This window comes from Homarus americanus, unplaced genomic scaffold (genome assembly GCF_018991925.1).
Source record: "Homarus americanus isolate GMGI-L3 unplaced genomic scaffold, GMGI_Hamer_2.0 scaffold24922, whole genome shotgun sequence".
Classification (NCBI taxonomy): Eukaryota; Metazoa; Arthropoda; class Malacostraca; order Decapoda; family Nephropidae; genus Homarus; species Homarus americanus.
Genome location: NW_024722610.1, coordinates 4,961,403 through 4,972,773, shown reverse-complemented (window position 1 = coordinate 4,972,773; position 11,371 = coordinate 4,961,403). Strand labels below are relative to the sequence as shown.

At 43.0% G+C, this 11,371-nt stretch overlaps 2 protein-coding genes across 2 annotated transcripts in view; one reads left to right on the top strand and one right to left on the bottom strand.

Annotated features, from left to right (window-relative positions):
• Nucleotides 1-456: 456 nt before the first annotated feature.
• LOC121862919 lies at nucleotides 457-3,024 on the top strand. The gene has a single exon (XM_042361334.1). It carries the CDS (start codon nucleotides 612-614, stop codon nucleotides 1,938-1,940), a length of 1,329 nt encoding a protein of 442 aa, XP_042217268.1. The 5' UTR covers nucleotides 457-611; the 3' UTR covers nucleotides 1,941-3,024.
• A 551-nt stretch (nucleotides 3,025-3,575) lies between these two features.
• LOC121862975 overlaps nucleotides 3,576-11,371 on the bottom strand; it is a 72,122-nt gene continuing 64,326 nt past the window's right edge. The window contains exons 16-21 of the mRNA XM_042361431.1: nucleotides 10,561-10,723; nucleotides 10,118-10,327; nucleotides 9,417-9,523; nucleotides 8,382-8,554; nucleotides 6,189-8,104; nucleotides 3,576-6,101 (exon numbers count right to left, since the gene is read on the bottom strand). Coding sequence (XP_042217365.1) covers nucleotides 8,005-8,104; nucleotides 8,382-8,554; nucleotides 9,417-9,523; nucleotides 10,118-10,327; nucleotides 10,561-10,723 — 753 coding nt within the window. The 3' untranslated portion in view covers nucleotides 3,576-6,101; nucleotides 6,189-8,004. The remainder of the gene's footprint in view (nucleotides 6,102-6,188; nucleotides 8,105-8,381; nucleotides 8,555-9,416; nucleotides 9,524-10,117; nucleotides 10,328-10,560; nucleotides 10,724-11,371) is intronic.

The window sequence follows — 11,371 nt, the reverse complement described above, 5'->3', positions numbered from 1 at the left end:
CTCTGAAAGCTAAGGAAGAGTCAGCACAAGAAGAATGCAGCGATAACAAGAGTAAATTCCATATCAGCGTTGAACAAGACCATAGCACAAAGACTGTAGATCATATTATCAGCGTTGAAGAAGAACACAGCACAAAGACTGTAGGTCATATTATCAGCGTTGAACAACAACACAGCACAAAGACTGTTGGTCATATCATCGTTGAACAAGAACACAGCACAAAGACTGTAGGTCAAATCAGCTTTGAAGAAGACCACAGCATGGAAGGCAACCGCCCAGGGACCAACTCTTCTCACAACACAACCACGAAGAACGCTGGCTCTAGTGAGTGTGGAGGTCAGGGCCAGCCACTTTGTTGTTGCGAAACAGATGATGACGTCTTCGAGGAGGAGGAGGAGGAGGACGAGGAGGAGGAGGAGGAGGAGGAGGAGGTGGAAGAGGAGGAGGTGGAAGGGGAGGATGTGGAAGAGGAGGAGGTAGAAGACGAGGAGGAGGAAGAGGAGGAGGAGGAGCCAATACAATCACGCTTTTTGGCGAGGTCGAATACGGTATTAGTCACTCAGTCAGACGATGTTGCGAGCGTCCGAAGAGTGTCGTCACAAACTACAGTCATGGTCAATAACTTACCGCAGGAGATCAGAGGCAACGATCGATTACCCTCCATAACCGTCGAGGAGGTGGATCAGGGAGGTCCCTCAGGCAACAGGTCTCTCTCCTACACCAACCCCACAGACTGTCTCTCACCAGGTCTTGACGACAGCTCGGAAAGTCAACACTATTTCACGAATTTGAAGAGGGGCAGGTGTAGGGGTCGAATGCATAAGTCACACATCAAGGTGAAGTACACGAAGGTTTACGGTGAGAGTGACGGAGCCTACAGGAATGACTCAACACCTAGAGGTCTGGTGTTCTTGTGTAACTTCTCTAAGTTTGATAAATATCCTGATCGAGAAGGTTCTGAGAGAGACTACGAGAACCTGTTAAACCTCTTCCAGCAGATGGGTTACGGCTACACCCACCGCAGGAACAGGTACTGTCAGACTGGCAACATCACCAAGAAAGAATTTATGGAAAAGCTTTTAGCCTTCAGTAATGAGAAGAAACATCAAATGTTTTGCTCATGTGTCATCATCATCATGAGTCACGGCTCAGGACCAAAGACCTTCATCACCTCAGACGACCAAGAGGTGGATCTGATGGACGTGTACAGCATCTTCGACAACATCCACTGTGAAGCTTTACGAGGGAAGCCAAAGATATTTATCCTGCAGTTCTGTCGCAACATCCCGGACGTTAAGTTGGACCAACGAACCAGGAAATTACTAATGACTGAACCGATTCCTAATGACCTCTTGAGGATGATCATTCGTGAGGAGGTCGAAAGACTTCTCCAGAGTAGACCCGCCCACCACCAACACCCCCACGATGGAAAGAACACGCCAATGGACACCGGCCCTACAAGTCCCATTTACCTGGCGATTGAGCGCCTAAGCAGAAATCCCTCTTTTTCATCTCTCTCTTCCCTCATAGACCCCACAACGTCTCAGGTCACGGACACACATGATACAAAAGGTCACATTAACAGTGACTCCTACCACAGCGACACCCGGAACGTTCCCTCGACGCCAAAGGAAGGTGTTCAGAGATACTCAGATATGTACTCTATCTTCTCCACGTCTCCAGGAGAACTATCTCACCGGGACCCTCATAAAGGTTCTCTCCTCATTCAGGCGATCTGTCACGTCTTCGCAGAGTTCGCATACCAGGACGATATCGACACCCTGGTGAGGAAAGTGTCCACATATATGACGAAGACACTGCAGAAGGATGACCCCATTACTGTACCTCGCCAGACCTGTGAGAGGACCAACAATGGTCTCGATAAATGCTTCTATTTTAACCCTGTGGAAATACCTTACTGCAGACACGTCACCATCTGATCCAGAAGAGGATTGATCCGGGCAACATTCTTCACTAAACTGACCTATAAATGACTGACAGGGAGGCTAGACTCATCCACCGCAGGTTCAACCAACACCAGGCGTCCACATTACGTCTCCTCTGTGTTAATACCCAAGAAATTATCTAAGGAAGCCAAGAAAAATTCATCACCACAACTATTTATAACGAACATAAGCCATCAAGTCACACCAAGAGCTGGAGGAGTTAGTACCTGAGTCTGAAACATTACCTGTAATCAGTAGATTCTTAGGAAGGTGAAGGTTGGCAGTTCTATTGTTTCTTAGGTAATATTTAACACCAGGTTAGTATGTAAGACTTAACAGGTGTGTAAACTTACCCAAATCATTGAATATTTACTCTTTGAAGACGATAGTTTACCTTACCATACTCCAAGCTATCATACTCAAGGCGTTACTCCAAGCTATCATACTCAAGGCGTTACTCCAAGCTATCATACTCAAGGCGTTACTCCAAGCTATCATACTCAAGGCGTTACTCCAAGCTATCATACTCAAGGTGTTACTCCAAGCTATCATACTCAAGGTGTTACTCCAATCTATCATATTCAAGGTGTTACTCCAAGCTATCATATTCAAGGTGTTACTCCAAGCTATCATATTCAAGGTGTTACTCCAAGCTATCATATTCAAGGTGTTACTCCAAGCTATCATATTCAAGGTGTTACTCCAAGCTATCATATTCAAGGTGTTACTCCAAGCTATCATATTCAAGGTGTTACTCCAAGCTATCATATTCAAGGTGTTACTCCAAGCTATCATCCTCGAAGCATTAAACCATCATCCTTAAAGTTTTTATACTAAACTTAAACTAAACTATAAAAAAAAACTAAAGTAAAAATAAATATAGTTAGACATATCTTTAGGTTGAGGGGAGAAATATGTATGAACAGTAGATGTATGAGAATGATACATAGAAGGAATTAGAATGATATGTGATAATTAGAATTGTTTTATTGCTTACATGTATATATACCTTATTTATTTCTTCCCTTATTCTTCCTCTTTATCTTATTCTTATACTTCTTTTTCTTTTAATTTTCCTCTTCTCTTTTTTATTATCTTTTCTTCTTCCTCTACTCTATCTCCCGTCTACTCTCCTCCTCCTCCACTCATATCTCTCACTTACACAACATCCTTCTGTATGTATATAAAAATAAGTAGAATTATGTACAGTTGCTCTCATTTATATCTGGTACAGTAACTGACATATTTTGTGAGATGTGGCAACTCTGTTTGTTTACATTGTATTAAAACTACCTGCTTGGCCTTAAATAACGTCGCAATAGTAGCCAGAGTTAAGGACGCTAGATAAACAAACACAGAGGTGTCACATCTCACAAAATACGCCAGCTAGTGTACCAGGTAGAAGTGCAGGCGAATGTGCAAATACACTTCCTCAGTTTTGATCTCAGTATTAATGGATTTTTGTATATCATTTAATGTGTTTTTTTTTGGTAATGAAATAAAGAAATTGATGAAAACTATAATAAAAAATCTATTGATATTTAACCCTGTTGGTGGAGAGAGAGAGAGAGAGAGAGAGAGAGAGAGAGAGAGAGAGAGAGAGAGGACCACCACAATAACACACACAAATGTCCAATACATTTTATTATTCAGTGTATTTATACATATATAAGGTCAAATTGTTGGATCACACATAAGTTAAGACAATAATAATAATATTAATAATTATCTACAACATGGGCAAGTATCCACAACCTGTCTTCAGATTCTCAAAGACTCGTGAAGTAAGATTTTTTTCACCTTAAATCAAGTAAGACTTATGATATTGTAACACCATTTCTACTACCAAAATTATGATAGTCTCAAGGTAATTTATACGCCATATTGGTTTCCCAGTCATCTTCGTATCCTTGTTAGCCAGTTAGATACGTTCTCAAATCTCCCAGCCAGTCAGTTAGGTGATGAGACAGGCTGAAAGACTCTTTGAGAATCTGGTTGGAGTTTGGCCACCACAACGACCCTGTTTGGCACGAGACGAAATAATCTGAAACAGTTCTCTTATCACACTCACTGTTACCTTTATCTATGCTTATCTTCAATGTGTAGTCAAACTCGTCAGTTCTATCGCCAAAATACTGATAAATCACTATTACGACGCAAGATACATATTGTTCGCCAACTACGACGCCAAAATACAAATTGTTCGCCAGCTACGACGCCAAAATACAAATAATTCGCCAAATACAACGCCAAAATACAAATTATTCGCCAATTACAACGCCAAAATACAAATTATTCGCCAATTACAACGAATCCAGGGTCTAGCATGTTCTGTGAGCTCGTAAATACCTTTCAAAGACTAATATAATCCCACCTCTAACACCTGGGTACACCCCTCCTCTAACACCTGGGTACACGATAACACATCTAATTGGTTCCTGGAATTAAGAGTTTGATGTTAAGATGACGTCAAAATTACACTGATACTCTATCATAATTTGATGTATTCTCTTCTCTCTCTCTCAGTTTTTTGGGGAAAAATTATGTAAATTTTTTGTGAATTTCAGAATGTATAAGATGACTCGATCTAGGAGGCGTCTTGGTGTCTATTAGTAATGTTTCGTTCTACCGGTTTGGCGGCTTCACTCGGGTTCGAATTAGGAGTCGAACTAATCTCTGAATCCGAAACCGACTATTGGTACCCAAAAAATTATGGTTTGGTTGTGTTCAGAGGTAGTTTAGGTCAGGTTTGGGTTTATTTATGTCAGGTTAGGTTATGCTAGGTGAAGGGTAGATTAGGTTAGGTTGGGTTAGGTTAGGTAAAAGGTAGATTAGGTTAGGTTGGGTTAGGTTAGGTAAAAGGTAGATTAGGTTAAAATCAACTTAGGTTTGACTGAGTTGGGGTCAGGGTACAGTGTTAGTATGACCATAGAGTATCAGATGAACAACAACAATATGATGCTGAAGGCTGACGCATTCAAGTAAGGCTCAGCCCTTGGCCTCTCTTTTAAGGCTCTGCCCCTCTCGTTTACGGTTCAGCCCCTCTCTAGTAAGGCTCAGCCCCTCTCTAGTAAGGCTCAGCCCCTCTCTAGTAAGGTTCAGCCCCTCTCTAGTAAGGCTCAGCCCCTCTCCAGTAAGGCTCTGCCCCTCTGTAGTAAGGCTCAGCCCCTCTCTAGTAAGGCTCTGCCCTCTCTTTTACGGTTCAGCCCCTCTCCAGTAAAGCTCTGCCCCTCTTTAAACAACACGACAACACACCATAATTCACCATAAACCCGAAGTTCTGGACCTCAGAGACTCTTAAGGAACCCCCCTCCAGCCGGTACACAGAGTCTTAGTGCAGTAATGGCGCCATCTTGGCTACCATAAGTTCTGAACTCATCCCTTTAAATGCATTTCTGGGGCTACTTTTACCTTAAGGTCCTCTGAGGACTTGGCCACAGGATCACTAACATAACACACGCACACGGCAGGTACTGTATACTTTAAATCTCAAATTCTGTTTCTTGTTGACAAAGTGAGCCAACACGCGCACGTACAATTCTACAGGTAAACTCTAAGTAATTACAGGTAACTATAATGCTCTGATATAATATATATATATCTATATATCGACCACTGATATTTATGGAAATACTATAGTAACATCGATTAAGAAATTTTATTTATTTTTTCTAAAGATATTGAGTGATATTGTAAGTGGTTGACGGGGTGGGTGGTGCCTCAATGTTTGGTAATACTGATTCTTTCATCAATGGCAACACTGCTTTATTCATCACTAATAATACTGTTTCCTCGTCTCTGGTAATACTGTTTCTTTCATCACCGGCAACACTGTTTTTCATCATCAATTTAAATGGATTTTTCTACAAATTATATATAAATAAATTTGTATACTCACAACTTTTCAACACAATTCATTATTTTCCCTTTAAATTTTCATATAATCATAAAAGTATATAAATTATCATCCATATAAAACATCCACATTATTTCTGAGTGACCAAACAGTCTTGACCTCACCAAACAGTCTTGACCTCACCAGTCTTGACCTCACCAAACAGTCTTGACCTCACCAGTCTTGACCTCACCAAACAGTCTTGACCTCACCAAACAGTCTTGACCTCACCAGTCTTGACCTCACCAAACAGTCTTGACCTCACCAAACAGTCTTGACCTCACCAAACAGTCTTGACCTCACCAGTCTTGACCTCACCAAACAGTCTTGACCTCACCAGTCTTGACCTCACCAAACAGTCTTGACCTCACCAAACAGTCTTGACCTCACCAAACAGTCTTGACCTCATCGTGTTGGGTCAGGGCGGCGGCAACTCTACTGGGAACTATGGGAGAAATTGACTGAACAATTGAGCATAAGTTGACTGAACAAGAGTGAACATCTTTTATGCTAGAGGCTTAACTATGAACATGACAACACACTGATTAACTGGGGAGGGGGGGGGGGAGGTTCAAGTTCACTCGGCACATGTACTAATTGGAACAGGTGATGAACAGGTGTTATCTTCCCCTATATCACCTGTACAAGTTAAACACAAGTGGCTTATACAGGTGTAATCCTAACCTTACATCTTGCCAGGTAATTAAGTGACCTACACAGGTATCCCACTTCACCTCTGTATACGTGGCTATGATGACGCACACGACACTCACAGGTGACGGACACAGGTAGCATAACCATCTATTGCTAATCGTTGTTGTGACTCACTAAGAAACATCTGTTATCCTTATCTCACTTCTAAGTCACTTTAATTCTTTCTTCTTACGTTTCAATCCTCTCTTGATACGATTCGATCCAATTAAAGTTCCATTGTCTCATTTCTAAGTCACTTTTAAGTTTTTCTTCTTACGTTTCAATCCTCTCTTGATACGATTCGATCCCATTAAAGTTCCATAAAACACTATAAGGTGATGGGAATAACTCTCACAAAGGGAGGATCCGAATTCTCTTTGTGTGAACGTCTTTTGTTTTCACTTATGTCTTGTGTAACTCCCCTTTGTGTCATCGTTATAATCTTTCTTCTTTTCCCTTTCATTTTTTTTAATCCTTTTCAATATTCACTCACTTTCTTTCCTTTCTCTGTATGATTTATTTGGCAGTGGCATCATCACGCACTCTCACTCTCACGCACTCTGAGTTACACGATGGAATATGTGGTTTTTGCACTCTACTCACGTACTCTCACTCCTAGTCACTCTGATTGGCTCGCTTATATGCATTCTAACATCCACAGGTTCTAGAACTGCCCACGCACTCTCATCTATACGAACTCTAGAGCCTACATACTCTTTTCCCAAAGTACTCTAGCCTCCACGCACTCTTAGCTGATTGTTATAACACTCGTCTTAATTTAACGCACCCAACACTCACACTCTTTTCTCCCTCGAGCTGTGGTGTAAAGGGACTCACGCAACCTTCCTTCACACTCGAACAGAATCTACTATATCTACCTGAAGAGATGCACACACACACACACAGACAGACAGACAGACAGACAGACAGGTAAACAATGCAAACAAAATGTGATATTTCTTTCGCTTTCTGTTATTCTCTTCTTCTTTCCCACATTCTCCTTCATTCTTCTTCTCATTGATGTTATTATTTTTCTTCACCATTTCTTCTTATTCTTCTTTTAACTGTAGTTTTTCTTCACCTTCCTTCTTCTCTCCATTCTTCCCCTTAACTCTTTCTTATTCTTCCAATTCTTCGTCATTTACACTTTCATATTCTTTAACTTCCAGATTATGTTCTTGTTCATCTTTATCTCCTCCTCATTTTCTACCTCCTCCTTCTTCTCCCTTTCTTCCTCTCCCTCCTCCCTTTCTTCCTCTCCTTCTCCCCCCTTTCCTCCTCCTCCTATCGTCAATATCAACACAAGTCACTATGTATACTGTATGGCTTTTCCTCAGTAACACTCACCTCTCTCACTTCCTCACCTTTATCTTTCACTGTCTCACCTTCTTCTACTAATTCATGTTTATCTATGTCACCTCCTCCTCCTCCTCCACAGATCAACAAGGTCATGGTGTTAGTCGACCCACTTCACCATACTCGACATTTTCGTACTGGGTTCATCCGACTTCCGACTGGACATTTGAAGGCTTCGCTGAACTCATCTGAATTCGAGAGCGTTCCAATAACCCTGTAAAACAAGACACAGCCGTTAACACATCATAACAATACAAAAAAACAATGTTCTGTCCTGGAGCTTGAAGAACACTAATAACCTTCTGAACTAACGAGACAATCACTGAAGCACCTAGACTCACCTGAACCTAACCTATTAATGAAGCACCTAGACTCTGAACCTGAACTTAATCTATTAATGAAGCACCTAGACTCACCTAAACCTAACCTATTAATGAAGCACCTAGACTCTGAACCTGAACCTAACCTATTAATGAAGCACCTAAACTCACCTGAATCTATTAGGTGAGTGCTGACCGCTGCGGATCTTCGTCAGCATGGCTTCAGGACTGTTCACCTCACACCAGATCTGACCGAAGTTGAGGAAGAAGAGCTGCTCGTGGGTAAGGTTAACGTAGGGCATCGTCACCGTCTCTTCGTTGTTCTTACGCCAGTTTTGATACGCCTGTAGGAGGGGGAGTAGGAGGGGGGGGGGGTAGGTTTGCATTAATAGTAAATAATTCGTAGTTCCTATTAAGTTTTCTTGGGCTATTTCTTGATTTAATTGACATAGTGGTATTTATCTTTTGATTATATACCTGTACTGTCTATGTATATTGGATGAGATGTTGTTTTCTGTTATTGTTGTTGTTGTTCTAGTGGTGGTTGTTGTTGTTGTTGTGATTATAATAGTATTAGTTGTTGTTGGTGTTGTTAAACCTATTGTGTGTTGTAATCAGTGCACGTAACACACACACACACACACTTATCAGTTCCCCCCCCTCCCCTCCCCCCCTCCCCTCCCGGCCACTTGATACACTTATCTGGAAAAATCATAGCGGTGAGGGAAGACTGTGGCGCCTCTAACCTCAACCTACCTCCGTGCCGCCCTCTCTCCAACCGTAACCTCCCTTCTCTCTCACTCTCTCCCTTTTCTCTCACTCTCTCCCTTCTCTCTCACTCTCTCCCTTCTCTCTCACTCTCTCCCTTCTCTCTCATTCTCTCCCTTTTCCCTCTCACCCTCTCCCTTCTCTCTCACTCTCTCCCTTTTCCCTCTCACCCTCTCCCTTTTCTCTCACTCTCTCCCTTCTCTCTCACTCTCTCCCTTTTTCCCTCTCACTCTCCTCTCCTTCTCTCTCACTCTCTCCCTTCTCTCTCTCCTCATTTCTCTCATCTCTCTCCCTTTTCCCTCTCACCCTCTCTTCTCTCTCACTCTCTCCCTTTTCCCTCTCACTCTCTCCCTTTTCTCTCACTCTCTCTCCTTCTCTCTCACTCTCTCCCTTTTCCCTCTCACCTCTCTCTCTCTCTCTCTCTCTCTCTCACTGTACCTGATAGGAGATCTTGATGCCAGCGTTATCAGCAATGTTCTCCCCCAAAGTATTGACGGGGTTAATCTTCAGGCCCACGTCATCAACCTTGTATTCTCCGTACTGGTCTGTGGGGGTAGAGAGTGGTCTGTTAAACTGGTCGGTGGGGATAGAGAGAGGTGTGTTAAACTGGTCTGTGGGGGTAGAGGAAGGGACAGGTTAGTAGCGTGCTTTCCTATCCTTTAAAAATAACAATTAATCCAGCTATGGGGACAAGTAATCCGGATTCACCATAAAAACGTCAACAAATCGACTTGAATCTTACGTACAACACCACAATATATGAAAATCTTTGATGAGTACCTTAAAAACATATAAAGTGTCTCCAGTTACTTGTCGATACACTTATGGGGGAAGTGACTCCACCTATAGTTAGTTAAGAGACGTTAAGTGTTGGTATATGATTCACCGGAAATACACTCCAGAAAAAGAGACTCTGTGTTTACGAAAGTCTGAAGTTTTGTATTTTTATTTATCGTTATCAAGACCTTGTGACTAACTCGGTGTATAATCAAGCGTTAAGGTGATTTAGTATGAATTTCATCAACACAACATTACCCAGAACCAGTGAAGCTCTCCTTACCCTGTGCCTAAATGAGTCACCCGTCCCACCAAATGCCCCCATGACTAACCCCAACTCAACTAGTGACTCAGCGACTCACCCAACATACAAGATGCCCTCTGGTAGAACTTGGACACATCATCTGGGGTCCACCACTGCTGCAGGTTGCCGTTCTTGTCAAACTGTCGGCCGCGGTCATCGAAACCGTGGGTGATCTCGTGACCTATGACGACCCCGATGCCGCCATAGTTGAGGGAGCGGGGGAAGGCGGGGTGGTAGAAGGGTGGCTGAAGGATGCCTGCCGGGAACACTGTGGGGGAGGCAGGTGAGGTGGATGTTCTTTAGAGGTTAAATATTATGATGTCATGGGTAAATTACTTATTATTGTCGTCTAACTTAATTAACCTTACTTAATTTAACTTCATCTAACCTAACTTAAACTATTTCAACTTAACTTAACGTATTACAACTTGATATAACCTAACTTAACCTAACTCCACCACAAACCAAACCTAACCTAAACACGTCACCGGATCACCTTACCTATCATATTCTTGGACCTGCTGTAGTAGGCGTTGACGACGGCGGGGGAGGTGACCCAGGCAGTACGGTTGACGGGAACAGACAGCAGGTTATGGTTGGTGCGAGCGTGGAACTGTAGCATCTTGAGCACGTTCCTGAAGTGTGTCTCCCTGTTGAAGCTCAGCTGAAGGGGGGAGATGGTGGTAGATTGATGGATACCTAACCTAACCAAACCTAGCCTAACCTAACCTAACCCAACCCTGACCAACTAAGACACGCTGGGAGAATCAGTCTAAATGTGTATAAGGGTGAGGAGGGAGTAGGGTAGGTTGGGGGGGGGGGATGGTAAGGCGGAGAGAAGGGAAGGGAGGGTGTGGAGGGAGGGTTGTGTGGAGGGAAGGCCAGGACGAGGGAGGGAGAAGGAGGAGTACACTACAAGTTCTGGACCAGGTAACTTCCCCATCGTGACGAGAGATTTGAAGGGAGAGTTGGAGTATTATCTGACGAAGGGAAGATGTAGTGAGGGTGGGTGGTGGTGGGTGGCACAAGCGTCTCAGTGTCACCACCCACCGAGCCGCCCTGAGCCGGTGTATCGGGTGACGCCCTCGTGAACTATGTCTAAATATATTGGATATTTGAGCCCATCTCATACACCTGTTACGACCTCAGGAGTTTAAAATGACAGGATTTTCAAGTTAGAGGAACCAGTAGCAGGCAGTCAAGGTCCTTCGTGTGTGTGTGTGTGTGTGTGTGTGTGTGTGTGTGTATAATAATGGTGTCATCACAAAAGCAACACTGACGCTCTTCTGTTTAAGGATACCAGGACGATGAC